This window comes from Furipterus horrens, unplaced genomic scaffold (genome assembly GCF_987537825.1).
Source record: "Furipterus horrens unplaced genomic scaffold, mFurHor1.1.pri manual_scaffold_10, whole genome shotgun sequence".
Lineage (NCBI taxonomy): Eukaryota > Metazoa > Chordata > Mammalia > Chiroptera > Furipteridae > Furipterus > Furipterus horrens.
The window spans coordinates 88,808,343-88,825,161 of NW_028327180.1; the positions used below are offsets into that span (position 1 = coordinate 88,808,343).

Consider the following 16,819-nt stretch of genomic DNA (forward strand, 5'->3'; position numbering starts at 1 on the left):
TGCCTTTTAAAATCAAATTGATAGTGTATGCTATCTTTTCTGTGGTCACAAGTGTAATTTTTTTGCAGTTTTATATGGTAATTTAAAAAATCTGTAATTTCACATTAGGAAATGATTGAGCCTGGGATGTGAAAAAAAGAAATTTCCCATAAGGGGAAGAGCTGGCTGTTTCATATCATCTTTTGTCTCTGAAATTGTTCTTAAAATCTTATGTTTTGTGGCATTAGGAGGGAGCATAGGGTAAGGATCCTTCCATTCTAATATGCAATTTTAATATTTCTGAAAAGAAAGAGCACTTGACTAGTACTGATATCTAATTTTTCAAGGCATTTATTTGTCAGGAGAGATTTTCCCTTCTTTTCATAGTGTTTAAAATGTCTCCCTGCTTGCACTTTAAAACATGAGGGTAGAGATTAGATTCTTCCAAGATAATTAATCCTATCCTTGGATTTAAAAAAAATCCCACTGGGGAATTAAGAAGACAAATATTAGCATCCTAAATATTGAAAGCTAGAGAGTCTTCTCACAGAGCTAATGCTTGTTCTCAATCTACATCCTGAGTCAGCCTATTTTTCTTCTCATGGCCTTGGATTTCTTCTCTACTAAAGAAGCAAAAAAATGTTTACTCCTTAAAAACAACAACTTTTCACTGATTTATTTCCTCTCACAATTAAAACCTGGTTTCACCTGTCTTGCCATAGCCATCGGTTGATAATTATGTAAATGGAGGGTCTGAAGAGAAAAAATGGATAAACCATACTAAATCTAGTTCGAGTTTACAAAACACAGGGAAGACTGACGGACAAATGGAGTACCAAGAAACAGTCCAAGCGTAATTGTTCTAGGTCTTACTTTTGTTTTGGAGCCTTTATAACAAAAGTGCTGAGTGGGGTACAGATACAGAGGGAAGAAAAAGCTTTCCTTCCTATTAGCAGCCTTCTTAATTAGCAAATAATGTTTGAGCTTCCTGTTGCCTCAGTGGTCACACACTGATATTACTCTCCAGCATCTTCCAAGGCATGCTATCTTCCCAGAATCTAGGTATAGGGTTCTACTGGGATTATAAAAGATCCCACCCCCCAGTCTGGTCCTACCCTCTTTATCCAACCTTATCACCCCACTCATATGAAGAACTGCTCTCTATTCTGGTCTAGCTAGCTCTTCCCAGCCTAGAAGTAAAATGGAGGGCTCCCTCCTGTCTCCATACACCCCCTTGCCTTTCCTTTATTTGGAATGCTGGCTTCAATCTCAACAATGCCTTCCCACCCTCTAACAGTGGTGGTGTAATAATGAAGAAGATAGCTATGGTGTATTGAGAGTGGGATCACAACTCAGTCTTCACAGAGAACCTCTTAGGGTCCATATCAGCACTTGGCAGATGAGGAAACTGAGGCTCAGAGAAGTCAGCCAGCTTCCCCCGAGTTCACACACTGAAGAGTGGATGAGCAGAGACTCAACCTAGGCCTGTTAGACATCAGAGCCTGAGCTTCAGAGAATTACGCTATTCTCTCAGAATCAATTCCACCTTCGTGGATTCCCCAACTTCTAATCTCACTCTACCTCTGAAAAATAATACTGACTGATACTACCCAGCACAGCACAGCAGGAAAGTAAGTGGGGCCATTTTGCTCTGATCTCGTGCGCACTCTCCAGCCTGGGCTGTAGGCTCAGGGCCAGGGAGACGTCTTCATCTCCTCTAAGACCCCCACACAAGGTTTACCAGCCAAAGGCCCTGAGAAATTCTGGTTGAAGAGTTTATTCTAAGATAGTTACTGATTTTTAAAAGCACATGTTTAATTTATCTGATGAAATGACAAAGTCATATATTTGGCATGATTTATAAAAGCAGAAGACTTAAATTTGATTCTCCATTTGGCTCCAGACTTTTTAACCCAATATATAAATTCCCAAAAGTTAAGGCTTGATCACGGTGGGGATTTTTATGTCCCCTCGTTTTTAGAAATTCACTCTTCCACTCTTGCTGGCTTGTGCTTACATTTTAATTTTGTGATTAATATAATGAATCACGTTGGGTACAAATATTATCTCAAGTGATAGGCTCCTAGCAACAGGAGGTTGGTCTTGATGAACATTAGCCTTTTATTAACTGTACTCTCAGACCCTTAGAAATACTTAGGCATTTGCACATTCCTGGGGGCCAGGCATAGCAGGTCTGATATGCAGACATGGTTAACTCATCTTTCCTTCTGTTTCATGACAGTAAAATCTCTGCGGATTATTCACCTTCCATGGGTGTCTTCTCTTCAGTGCCGGACCTCAAGTGTGTGGCTAATGAGCTCATATTCACGGCCCATATCTAGGCTTCCAGGAGGAAGGGGAAGATCGTCTAATTGTCTAATACTGAGCCCATGTATAGACCCAATTCACTGTTCTGAGTAATTCAAACCCAGGTGAGCAGGAGAGATGAGACGGCCTGAACTTCGTCTCATTCAGAGCTTACGTAAGCCAACTCGTAAAGCCAGTTGGACACCCATCTACCGACACAACATTAATTTTAAGTTTCAGAATCCGATATGGAGACTCTGGGAACTCCCTCATAAAATTAAGGTCCAGGGATGCGTCAATAATTCGAAAGAACAATCTGTGCTTGTCTTTCTGCCGCCTTGAGTGGGAAATAATGTTTTGCAGAATGTAGAAGAAAGCAGAAGCTACAATGATGATCGAAGTCAAGTTGACCTGGGTGATTACTGAGAAAGAAGAACACTACTTTTCTGTCACAGCAGTGTTTCTGACAGCCATTCATCACCAGTCCGCTTTACCTTATCAGAGGAGTCAAAATGCAGGGGAAGCAAGTATCAGGAGCATGAGGGGAAGTGAAGTAGCAGAATCACTCCCCATTTCAAGGCGATAAGCATCTACTAAGGAAATCGGCGTTGATTTCATTCCCCTCCTCACTCCAGAGCTTACTACAGGGTCTCAATTTTGAACAGTACTTTTGGGTCTCTAGTCCCTAAGCTCTCGCTCCCTCCCCACTTGCTTCTGCAAGTCTGGGTGACACTACAGATTAGGAATCCTAAAAGCCAAACAATTTATTGGTGTTGCCCATTCCCCACAGAGCTAGATGCACAAAGCGGTAACTACTCGTTGTACCGAGAGGTATTTCTGTGGAGGGTAGTTTTACACCCCAACTTCCTTTGTGTCTATTTAGCCAAATGGAAAATTCCACAATGGTAGACTTTGCATTCTAAAAACTCACAGAACGAGGGCAGTGAGGGACAGAGTAAAACAAACCAGAACAATACTTGAACACTGTTTAGTTTCCGATCCTCTGAGACATTCCTCAAATTTTTCATTTTTCTGGTAATATGAACTCGAAATAGAGCTTGCCACAGAGATCATTAGAAACCGTTAGTGTCACGCTTTAAACACTCTTTACTCAGGAGCCCTGTGACTGAGAAGAGTCACTTACACTTAGCGTGGGTATAATTAAACATGTTTCTGTTGAAAGGGGCATTCTCATTATGGCTAAAGACCACTTTAGAGTGAATTGAAATGGAAAGGGGGAGCCTAGAGGCGGGGTAGGTAGCAAGTGGTTATTTCTAGGGAGGCATAAAGTGCCAAATGTGCAACAATTATATTTTACAACCCAGCATTCTAAAGACTTCCGAGTATTTTATTATATAAGAAGCTTTAATCGAAACTTACTGAATATTCTAGAGCACCCTAATTGCCCATAGCCTTTAAAGAAAAATAAAATACAAACCATAATCAAAATCTGCAGAAATTCCCAAAACAAAGGAATTAAATATTTGGAAGAGGTCTACTGGTATTAACACAAGAGGCACTGAAAAACATGGTCGTCTAGTCTAAAGTAAGTGCAAGGGTTACTATTCAGCCTCCTTTAATCTTAAAGTGGATTTCTTGCTCAGGTTAGATGAGAGCCCTCTGCTTCTCAAACGTATTATTATGTATCATCAGGCTGGAGGCCCCTCAGAAAGCCTTGCCTTTGATACGACCACCATATGGAAGACCCCTGAATCATAAGAAACTAAAGTAGGTTGTAAGCTAACGTGGCTGTATCAACCTAAGACATGCTAACTTACATGATTGACTTTTACAGTGGAAAGAAAAAGGCTGCTTTCAAGCAGCTGTTATTGCCACAATGGAAAAAAAAATCAATGAAAGTGAAATGAACAAGAGATTTTGTCTGAGTTGCAGTTAATACCACGGAAGAGCTATGGATATTAAAAGGTCAACAAATAAATTAGCCAGTGTTATGAAATGAATGATTCGGCTTATAATTTTATTGAGTGAAAATTGTTCGCTGCCTATTAGACCAGGTAATTTTTACCTGGTGCCTCAATTACTGTTCCGTAAGCAATAATATAGTTGTAAGAGCCTTCGGTTCGATAGTGTGACCTCTGAGGAGCTGCTCGGACAGCTGACTTTACTGTGATGGATAACTGGGCTTGGTCTCCACCAGGGGCCCAACCTCCTGCTCCTGCAAGGGGATCTCGTAAAAGAAACATTACAACTTGATTCATTTTACCAAAATGTTCGACTTTTCAAGCGTCAGCAGTTAAGTATAAATTGTGAGCAGAGTTATGACAATGGCTTTCCCCCCCTTTTTGGTCTCCTGGCTTTCTCCTCAAAAAGGTGTCATGGTAATTGGTGACTGGGGGCCTGGTGTGCTTCCCGCCACAAATACAGTGAAAAATGGTGTTTGCACCCTTGTGAACACGACCTGCTTGCAGGTACAGAGCTGAACCTGGTAACCTCTGGCTGGCTCTTCTGATTCCAATCCATTGTACTGGTTTCAGACCAGCGCTCTGGGTTAGGTCCTGCTGAGTGGCCTTGGAAATCAGCTTTCTGATCAGGATAAAAGTCCCTGCTTAAAGAGAAGGCTACGGACAGAGGTGCCTTTTTCAGGGCCAGGCTGTAAAGTGAGCACATGAAATAAAAACTGCCTCAAGTCAAAATTACCCTTGAAAACCTTTTAAGTCACCAAGGCCTGGGCTCTTAGAAACACAAAAGCCAAACCTTAACTACTTCTGTTTCTCTTTGTCTCTTGGCTGCCACTTCCCTTTCCTTAGGGCGGAGGAGAATAAATATATGGTTTGGAAGTAAAAGGACCACTGAGTAAACTAAGACATTTATTGTCGTATGTAAGTCTGTGTATGTCTATGTATGTGCATTTGGCAAGTGTATAAAAATGTATGTGTATATTTGTGGTTTTGGACAAGTACATGTATTTAAACTTGAGTAAGTGGTCTGTGCATGCCGAACTCTGCTGTCCTTTAAAGCTACCTCAGGGAAGCAAAAATACAGCTGTGTTTTGCTTCTTAAATTGTTGAACATCTTCAGTTATTATATGGACCCCCAGACAAATGCATCTATAAATGATGATTCCAAGGCTTTTACAGATGGTCCTGCCTCTAACTGCAATTAAAAATCCACTGCCCCGAGACCACTGGGGCTCAGTTCTTGTTACTCTGACGCTTAATTGAAGTGTTAGCCAAGGCCGAGAAGAGTCCGCAAGGAACACCTCCCAGCGCCTCTGTTTCTAAGGGCTTCGGTCTTTAAGAGGACATTGGATAACTGGGAGGTAGAAACGAGTTAGCCCTTTGTTCTTCCTGTGACTTCTTGAACTAATGAGTAATTATATCCAACGCTCTTTTATGAGGGTGTGACATGAAGTAGGTTAAACTTATAGCCCCCCCTCATTAAGATCTCAGAGCTAAAAAAGAACTTGAAAGAGGTTCCCAAATTAAGCTATTGGAATAAAGTCTTATTACAAGTCCCTACAACAATGACTCTGCAGCTAAAGAGAAGAAGAATTATTCCAACGGTTGTCTGTGTGCATTTTAAATTCTTGCTGCCACTTTGGGCTGGTTCAGCCATTTGTAAGGTAACCTCAGTCTGTGCTACCAGTTCCCTTTGCCGCTGGCCGAGTCGAAGGATTTTTTAGAAGACTGGTCTGCAAATTTGCCTTTTTTCTTAAAATTCCCTTTTCTTAATTCTAGGAGGCAGTGCTCAGGGATACTGGCTCTGGGTCCAATAGAGTTGACTCAAACCCATGCTCTGCCCCCCATCAGCCTGTAATCACGGGTCTGTTTCCTGGTCTGTAAAGCAGGGTGAATACCAGCAGCTGGCTCCGCTGGCACATAGTGCTTATTGAGCAATAGCCTGCAATGATATTGATAATCCTCACTTATGTTCTATAGAACTTGGGCAAATTTCATGCATTCTTAGAGTCAATATGTATTATGTGCTTTGAGTGCTGTTTGCAATCCTATTGGCAAAAACTGTTAACGATTCTGGATGGACAAATAGTGAAGAAATCTGGGAAGGTAGAAAGCCTCCATCCATCAGCTGTGTAAGCTTGAACAAGTCACTTGTCCTTTCTGAGTCTCAGTTTCCTCATCTCTAAAATGGGCCTGATACCATAAACACAAGCAGAATAACTTACTGCCAAGTAAGTCCATTAAAGATACAATAAGTCATCAAAAAAAGTGAGAATTATAATTCTTGTAGAGGTACTGGGCTCCTTAACTGAAGCTACAATCTCCCTGCTCAGAAAAATGATAAATGCATGGATGTGTATGTGTATACTCAACACACACACACACACACACACACAATTCTATATATAAGTTCAAGGGTGCATGGATCTAGGCTACACTCCCATGCTAAAAGTAGGAGTAGGGAATGCCCTAAACTATGTATATCATCAAAATGGTGAAGTGGAATTTGCCTGTAAGTTTTCTGACAGATTGAGAGGAGAGGCACAGGAAAAGTACTGCATTCCATAGTTTGTGTTTTTGATGAGACTACAGAGACAAAATTTTTATAATCAAATTCAAGGGTGCTTTGTCTTAACAGTCTATTCAAAAAATGGTGCTGGAAAAGTTGGGGAGATTCATGTAAAAAACTGAAACTAGACCACCTTTTCACACCACACACAAGAAAAAACTCAAAATGGATTAAAGACTTAAATGTAAGACTTGAAACCATAAAACTACTAGAAGAAAAGATAGGCAGTAAAATCTCTGACATTTCTCTTAGCAATATTTCTTCTGCTTATCCCCTTGGGCAAAGGAAATGAAAGAAAAAATAAACAACTGGAACTACATTAAACTAAAAAGTTTTTGTACAGCAAAGGAAACCATCTACAAAATGAAAACACGGCCTACTGAATGGCAAAAGATATTTGCCAATGATACATCCCATAAGGTGTTAAAATTCAAAATTAATAAAGAACTCATACAACTCAACACCAAAAAGCAAACAAACAAACAAATAATCCAATTAAAAAATAGGCAGAGGACCTGAATAGACACTTCTCCAAAGAGGACCTACAGATGGCCAATAAGACATATGAAAAGATGCTAAGCATCACTAATCATCAGAGAGATGCAAATTTAAACCACAGTGAGGTATCACCTCCTGCCTGTCAGAATTGCCATCATCAATAAATCGACAAACAACAAGTGCTGGTGAGGATGTGGAGAAAGGGGAACCCTACTGCACTGCTGGTTGGAATGCAGACTGGTGCAGCCACTGTGGAAAATAATACGGAAGTTCCTCAAAAAATTAAAAATGGAACTGCCTTATGAACCAGCAATTCCACTTCTGGGTATATATCCAAAGAAAGCCAAAACACTAATTTGAAAAAATATACGCATCCCTATGTTCATCGTAGCATTATTTACTATACCCAAGATATGGAAGCAACCCAAGTGCTCATCAAGAGATGTGTAGATAAAAAAGAGGTTTTTTATATACACACACACACACACACACACACACACACACGTGTGCACACACACACACAATTCAATACTACTCAACCATTAAAGAGAATTTCCAATAACATGGATGGATCTAGAGGGTGTTATGCTAAGTGAAACAAGTCAGACTGAGAAAGACAAATACCATATGATTTCACTTCTACGTAGAATCTAAAGAAGAAAATAAACAAAACAGAAACAAACTCACAGATGCAGAGGAGAAACTGATGGGGTTGCCAGAGGGGATGGGGTTGGGGGACTGGGTGAAAAAAGCAAAGGGGCTGAGAAGTACAGATTGGTAGGTACAAAATAGTCACGGGGTTGGAATAACGTACAGCATAGCGAATGTAGGTAATAATACTGAGCTAACTGTACACGGTGCCAGGGAGGTGCTTGAATTACTGGGAGGATCACTGTGTAAAGTATATGATTGTACACCTGAAACTAATATAAAATAATATTGAAGGTAAATTGTAATAGAAAAATAAAAACTTTTTTGTTTAATTTTAAAAACTTGCTTTGTTTAAGAGTTGACTAGACCCTATGCTGTGCTTTTGGGTCTGTATTTTTTTGTTCAAGTCACTTTGGTTCCTGGACATAATGGTAATAGTTTCTTTAAATTAAGAAAAGCAGTCAGTGAATAAGATGAGAGAGAGCGGCAGTGTCCCAGGGTGGAAGACGAAGGTGTAGGGTCCTTCTTTATCCTTTTCTGAACTCCTTAGTCATCCCCTTGTCTGCTAACAGGCAATGTGGTTATGCAAAGATTTCTTATTTGTATTTTCACTGTTGCAACTGCGGGTTTTGAATTACTGATAGTCTTTGCATAAAGACTAAAACAATAAAAGCATAATTAGAATACATTGTATACAGCCAACTCCAGCTTCCTTTGGCCCCAGCTCTGTATTTATGATAAATCGCTAAACACGAACGCTCTTTAGGGAGGGCGGTCTGGGGTCTCATCTCTCCATTGAGCAAACACAGTGCCTGTGACTAGAGTCTAAATTTCAATTCTGCAAGTGTATTACAGTTGAACTGAATAATATTTGGCACAATGCGGTGCACAACCGAGCCGCTAAATGGCTGATTTACTAAATTATTATTAGATGAGCCCTTGCTGTTCCAAATGAAAGTGCAGTCACTGTCTCCCTTCGTGGTGTGTTCAAATTGTTCTGTGTTTAAATATTCAGCATGAAGCTAATGTGAACTGATGAACTGAGTCTATAAACATTCACTTTCAATACAGACAGAGCGACAGAGATGCAACATATCATGTGGCCTGCAGAGGTGAAAATGATTTACATTTAAGGATGTTGCTGCCTCCTTCCATTATCTTAAGGTACTCTCAATTAGCATGGTTTTGGAGATGACTAATTCCCATGTACAAGAGGAGCAGGGCTTGGGGGAGGGGGGCCTGAGTTTTTTTTCACGTGCCAACGAAGGAGACACTTCCGCAGGGATTTGCTGCCAGTGCAGTTCAGACCTTGAGTTTTATTCCGTCTGCGCCGCACCAGCAGAGTACCGTGTCTGCCAGAAGAACTATGGCTTTGACATTCAGTGTTTTTCTACACCCGCCCAAAGGGTCTGCAGTCCATCCTCGCTGCCATCCATCCCTCTGCCACCCACCTTCCTGACAATGGGTATCTGCGATAGGGCTGCTCCGGCCCCTCCCGCTGCTCCTCCCCAGCTTCTCTACTGACACCTGCTGGAATGAAGAACAACCCTTTGCTCCTCAGACAAATACAACTCCTCCTCTATCCTCCCCTTTGAGGGCAGTTACAGGCAAGCACTTAAAACACTGTGATCACTTACAGTAGATTAGAATTTTTTATTGGTATCATGTTGCCATAACAACACGGAGACAGCAGATGACTTAAGCTAAGCTTGCAAAGCAAAAGGCTGCTCATCTGGCAGTTGAAATGAATACAGTTCATTTCACAAGTTTCCCATATGGACTCGTAGTGTATGGTAATGAGGAGACCATATGGTGAGAGAGAATGCACTGAGAACAATTGGGTTCCACGGGCTGAGTGGGAAGTTGGGAGAGAAGGCCCGGGTGAGAGATCCAGCCTGGCGTGCGCGCTCTCAGTTCCAGGTTTGGTTGAGGTTTCTTTCGGGTTTGGTTGGGGATGGTTGTTTTCCATAGGGGGTTTCGCATTTCTCAATCTGTTCCTTAATATTTCGGCTGTGCGAAATGACAAACATCTTGCAAATTTTGCAATATCATTCATCACAAACTGTCAGCAGTGTTTGCAAATCTGACTTGCAAGATCTTTTAAATGTGTTGTTCTCCAAAGGCAACAGTACTAAGTTTTTAGACAAAGTGCAGGAAAATTTAAGCGCTTCTGACAAGCAGAAACATTAACAGTAATCATTTTAAAAACACTCGCATCTTTTGCCTGCATGTTTAGCTGTAAATAATGCTAGGATGTATAAAAGCTTTAAAGTAAAAATGTAATAAATACTTTTTATTATGCTTCACGAAGGATAAAAAAATGCTGTGAGCCAGGTACACGCGTTATCTACACACGCGAATGTATAGAGATGAATAGCTCCCACTCCCTCACCACTAACCAGATTGGAGGCCCGAGAGGACAGCTTGAAAAAGGCTCTAAAGTCAATTCTGTACTATACATGCTTCATAAAAGATGAATATAAATGCATTAGTTAGACACGGTGAGCTAAATTAGAAGGTCAGGCAGGGCTGGGAGGGCTGAAAAATCACACAGCCAATGAGTGTAATTACTCTTTTTTAAGTCTATTAAGTGCTGTTGTTCCATCAGGGCTCAGGGGTATAGGACATGAAGAACAAGATAAAGTAATGTGTATTTATTACTCCCACTGGATCAATTTACCAGATATTTTCAGCTCCATAAAGCAAAATACACAAATGCCGCCTTTGTTACTTTTCTCAAACTGCTTTATTTTCTCCAAAAGAGGGACTGGCTTTTGGAGAAAAAACATTTTCACCCTGTGGAGGCCCCCAAGTCAACCCTGCTCGATGGGCAAGTGAGAGAAGGCTGGAGAGTCGGGGTGGGATGGGGGTGGGGTGCAGGTGAGGGGCAGGAGAGAGGCGCTGATCCCTCAAGGCAAACTTACGTGGGTTTGCAGGTGCGGGGGGAAAGTGGGAGTCTATGCAGGGGTAACCACGAGCCTGAGGACCTGGGTTTGACTCTGTTTTCTACAAACTGGCCGAGAGGTTGTAGCAAGTCACCAGCCCTCTGGGAACTCTGGCTCTTATGAAATGGGGGGCACCCCCCTTGTAGGCATTTGTAGCCCCCATTGACTGACATCTTGCTAAATGCCAGAGAGGTCTCTTTGCATAAATTATCTGTGAATGCCCAATAACATTGTGGGCAGCTGCTCGAAGGAAGGAGAGAACCTAGGTTGGGAAGGCTGAGTCAAGTGTGCCAAGTAGTGAGTCTGGTTTTCAAAATCCATGTCTGTCTGACATGAGAGCCCTCTCTCTTGGCCTCGATGCCCATCAAAAACCTTGATAAAGCCACGCTGCACACACAGTAGGCATCAATTAAACATTACCTCCTCCCTGGCATCCACTGCTAACTCGGGGTCTCCTGTCACTCACTGCCTTCGTGCAAATGGTCGCTGACCACTCTGGAAGACAACCAGCAGACCGGAAGGGGACAGAGACACCTCTGGCCTCCAACACAGAGAGAGCTCCTTGCTCAATGTTCCTGGGTTGCATTATGCATTTCAGCACCTCTGAGCATCTGACTGAACACAGTCTGTACCCCCTCACCTCGACATTATAAGAAAAGTCAACCTTCACCCCAAAGTTGGTCACATGTGCCTGTCCCTCTTGCCAGGAACGAGAAAGGCAGGCGAGCCGGTATGAAACAGAACAGAAAGCTGCGATTTAAAAACCTTAGCCTGCCCTTCCCCGTGTGCACATGGAACAGGAAAGCCAGCAGCATCTAAGGTTAGCATGATCACAGTATTTTAAATCTGTGTGTACAGCGGCTATCACTAGGGTGAGTTCCAGGGACAAAATAATTTAGATAGAAGGACTCGGCTTGGGGAACGGGGTGAGGTCTGCTTCCCTCACTCCTCTCACAGGAGGGGCGCCAATAAAACAAAGCATGCACAGGGTCTTTGAAAAAGCCCAAGCCAGTATACAAAGGCATATTATTATGGAAAGCTGTCTGCTTGGTCTTTGGAGCAGTTTCATTTGACAGAATATGTGGGTGGTTGTATGAATCTAGCTTTGTCTATTCACAAACACATGGGTTTAATAAAGTGCAGTTTGTTTTTTAAGGTGTGTGGTCCACAGCTCAGTGAAACACTCCTGTCTGACAAACACTGACCATGATCCTAAGAAAGGCGGGGCCCCTTTTTATCCACCTAACAATGGACAGCGAGAGGCCAAACCTCCCAAGTCCGTAGGAATAGCTCGTGCTGGCTCCTTCCTCCACTTCCTGACCATGCTCTTGAACTCTCACTCCGCCTTAACATTCAGGGCTGAGGGGACGGCCACTCAGGTCTGAGTCACACAGAGAGCTTCCTGGGGTGGGCTCCGGCCAAAGTCTTTGCGCGGCCCCGGGGTGGATGCGAGCTGTGGGGTGTTTCCTTAACACACAAGGCCATTGTGTCCTTGATTACTTGTCCCAAACCCAGGAAAAAGGGGCTGGGAATTTCACCATCAGGCCGCTGGGGACACGGTGACACGTGCCTGGGCTGTTTGTTCAACATTTCTGAATGTGATATTCAACCATAAAAATGTTTTTAAAAGTAAGCACGCAAAACTCAACTGTATGTTCCTACTTGCCTCCTTTCTGTATAGCCAAGGCCTGCCTTGCTGCTTCAGACCTCATCCAGGGGAAGCCACACTTTTTCCCTAGTTTGTGATCATCTTTTCTACAGTGGCAGTTGTAGGCCAGATACTGTGCTGAAGGCACCCACGGGATCACCTCTTTCTGTCCTGACGTGGGCCCCATAAAGTCAGCACGATTACATCCCATTTTTACAGATGAAGAAACCGCGGCACAGAAGATAAACCGTATACTCAACTGCTCCCTGGGATGTGGATTTCCTGCTCTGCTGAGACTGGAGGGAAGCGATCTCAGGAGCCAGGTTCCCACCCTAACTCACTGGTCAATGATCGTAGCTACCTTCTGAGTGCTAAGTGAGTGGTAACCCCCCACCAAAGTAGGAAATACTGACATCTCCATTTGACAGAGAAGGGAATGCAGGCACAGAGAGGTAAAGAATTTTGCTTAACATTTTTTTAAGGATAAAAATATCCATTGGTGATGTTGCAAAGAAGCTGGGAGAGACGGGGAGTCACACGGCTGCAGGTGACAAGCAGCCCGATGAAAAGGTGGCAGCAGCTACGCTGAAGGAGAAATGCTCACAGGATGTCGCTGTGGACTGAGCTCAAGGACAGCCTGAGGCTGGTCAAGGCTGAGAAAAGCAAGGGAAAGAAGGAAAAGGTGGAAAATGAAGGAGACGATGATGATGAATAAGTTGGTTCTAGTGCAGTTTTGTTTTTCTTGTCTATAAAGCATTTAACCCTCCTGTACACAACTCACTCCTTTTAAAGAAAAACATTGAAATGTAAAAAAACAAATTCTGACCCAGGTTGCATAGCTAGTCATTGCCCTCCTGTTGAATCCCACCCCACCTGGTCTGCCCCTCCAGTCCCTCCAACAGACTCTAGAGACATCAGGTGTCAAAAGCAAAGTGAAGACGAGCCCCCAATGGGAAGAATCTGGCATGGCACCCAGGCCTTCTTCCTGCCACTGAGATGCCGAAGGCACTGCCCAGCGGGTGGACACGCATTATTTATATCACCGCGCTATAAAATCACCAATAAAGTGACCAATTATCGCCCTCTAGGGAATGAATGATGGAGGGCCCTTCCCAAGGTATGAACAGACTGGCACATCATCCAACTTCTTCCTCAGGTGACATGCTTTCAAGTTTTTGCCAAGGGGAACAGCAGTACTTGGTGGAAGTGAGGCTGCTCTGGGAAGCTGAGGGTGGAGGCTGTGGTTCCTCCCCTGGGGTCTGGGCTGAGGTGGACACACTGCTCAGCTCAGTTCTCCCTCTCTTTGAGCAGCAGCGCCCCGCCCCCACCACTGGCCCCGGGCACTGTCTCCTGGACCAGGCCTGTTCTGACAGGTGGCCCCGCCCCAGGACAGCAGGCACAGAGGTAGAATTTGATGATGAACTGATCTCCCAAGGAGGTTAGCTGAGCTGGAAGGAGGCCAACTTCATTCTTCTAAGTGCTTTACGAGGAGGAACAAAACAGCCCTATCTCTAGACATACTTTAGCCAAGAGAGGGCCCCTCATCTACTCATTCAACTTCTAATACTTTTCACTTTATAGAGGGAATGAAATTCCAGTTTGCTGTCAGTAAACAGTGAATGGCAGCTCCACTCTTCTGTAATCCAGGCTTCCTTAGCATTGCACTGTTCTCACCTCTGAGTCCTCACTGAACTTCGCTTCTGTTAAATGTCCCCGTTGTTTCTGTTATGTGTGGTGTTGGATCTGGTGACCTCTCCCACACAGGGCCCCAGTGCCTTGGGTACAGAGGTGGGAATATTCCCAACACAGGCAACAGGTGCACAAGAGAAGTCAGCAAACGAGAATTTCCTTCTTTCCCCGTTGGCCATTAACGACGTACTGCTCCACGACACGTGTTCCCGTGCCTTGAAGTTTTGTTTCATTTATCACCTTATCTCCCACTAAGGTGGGATGCCTCTAGAGGGAAGAGGTTCTGTCTCATCTGTCCAGTTGCAAGATCTATCAATATGTTTTCTTATCCCCTTATCAGAGATAAGGATTAGTTTTTATGTAGGCAGAAAAAGTGTTCTTTTTCCTCTTAAGAACTGGGATGATGTAGTAATTAACTTCCTGGATTTCGGAGATAGACTATATAGGTATGAATCTCAGTTTAGCAATTTACATACTGTGTGACCTTGGGCAAACAATTTAACCTCTCTTTGCTCATGTCCATCTCTAAAATGGAGGTGGTAATAGTACCAACCTCAGAGGGTTTTTTGAGAGGAAGAAATGGCATAACGTATTATAAGTACAACATTACCTGGCATAGTGTGTTTGCTACTTCTATTATCACTTATAGTACCGAACGCACAGAGAACAAAAATACTGAGCTGATTTTTATCAGTGGCAGAGTTTCCTGACAATCACCCAAGCCCAAATTTCCAGAGACCGCGACCCAAAGAAGAGGTGTCCTCACCTTTGGCAAACGCTCAGGATCTCCAGGGTGCCGGGGAATGACCTTCTGTAACCTCTGGAAACCATAGTCGATGGTGGGCTCATTGAGCGCTGCAATGGAGAAGTCACACAATTAGAACAGCTTCAGGGGACAGGACATGATTTGCAACACTTGTGTGTGGACGTAACTGGGAAGTCTAACGCTTAACTGATAACCTTTGAATTAGATCATGAAATGATCAGACCAATGTCTCCTTTGCTGAACATCACCAACATCTTACTTCTGCTGTTGACCATGGCAGGGAATGAACTGCTCAAAAGACCACGGAGTGGCAGAGTATCTACAGACTATAAAGAGCAGGAAAGTTGAAAGTACTTGCTCCGTTGTAACCTTTCCGATGGACCTCAGTTGATACAGTATCTCAGTGGCTTTTGTGGCAATGAGGCCTGCAAGAGTGTGGTGAGCTGAGTACTGAAAATGACCTTGATACAGCATGCTCATGTCTAAAACGGCAGACTGATTCGTCAACGTCGGTATTATTTCAGGAAAAAGACCAGCCTCTATGGAGGACTAGCTTGGAGCAGCCGGGTCTCCAAGAATTCTTAAAAAGTCTAAAGAGCAAACTTGTAATAATATTTGGAGACACTGGGCACTGTTGTACTTGTATTGGCTATGCTACGCCCTCCTCAAAGCATCCTTAACGCAAACACAACACAAAGTGGACTCTGGTCTGTCCTTCTCAAAATTTCTCCCCAGGATGTAAAATATCTTCAGCCTTCTTCTCCTGATGAGGAAAAAATGGCAGCTCCGTCCTCCACCCAAACCCCTCATATCTTCTAAGTAATGGCTGGGTGGGTGGATTCTTTCCTTTTCTTTTTCAGTGTAACCAAAGTGCTCAACCACATATTTTCTCCCATACTGAGTAAAAAAGACAGTCTTTGTAGTTCTGAGCTTTAGCTATACATTAGAAAACAAGTTGCCACATGCTTTACTTAAAATGACTTTCCATTAACCTAAATTTTTAAAGTAAGATTCATACTACTACTAACTTTAAAAAACCATATTAAATTCAAATAGGTCCCAAGGCTAATGGAAGCAATTTGTATACCAACCCAAACTGACTGGCCCACTTTTCAAAATACAGGTATGATAATCTCGTGGTTTTAAAAGGACATTTAAATTGAAAGACTGTGAATTTAGTACATAATTATACCAATAGAACCCTTTAACTTGTCAACTTGTAAATCTAAAAGGCTATCAATCATTTCTAAAGAGGAAATAAACCTTAAAATTCCTTGATTGACAGTGCTTACTTTTTATGTAAGAAAAAAAATAGGGGGTGGGGGCTGGGGGGAGTCTGCCTAAAGTGGCCAGAAATCCATTTACAAAAGTACATTGTTTTACACAGGTGAATAAAAAGCCAATAATTACACCTCCGAAAGACACATAAATCAGAGTAAGTACTTTTTCCTCACTTGTATATTTTAAGTGAAAGTGAACTTAGGTAACTTTTTATTAAAAAAAATTTTTCCCCAAATGCAATGCTTACTGAAGTTGTTAATAGAATAGCATTTTCATTTCAGATAATATAATCATTTTTGCAAATATGAGATTTAGCCATGCCCCCCCCCCTTTTCCAAAACAGTAAACTTTCAACCTGTCTCTTATGGAAATTAACTAAAATTACACCCAGGTGTACCAAATCTTTCTATCTATGCTAGCATATGTGTTAAGGCACAATATTTATTATTCCTCTCATTTTATGATTACTTTCTAAACCCTTGAGAAGAATTCTTTTTTCAAATTAGACTTGTAGAGAAAAAGCCACAGGAGTCTTTGTGCAGGGAAGCTGCTACTCGTAAAATACAG

General features: G+C 42.6%; 1 protein-coding gene across 3 annotated transcripts in view; it reads right to left on the reverse strand.

The window, feature by feature from the left end:
• Window positions 1–16,819, reverse strand: part of EBF1 (EBF transcription factor 1) — a 377,408-nt gene that overhangs the window by 19,866 nt on the left and 340,723 nt on the right. For all 3 annotated transcript variants that reach the window (XM_090288505.1, XM_090288504.1, XM_090288503.1), the window contains exon 11: window positions 14,972–15,060. In XM_090288505.1, coding sequence (XP_090144631.1) covers window positions 14,972–15,060 — 89 coding nt within the window. The remainder of the gene's footprint in view (window positions 1–14,971; window positions 15,061–16,819) is intronic.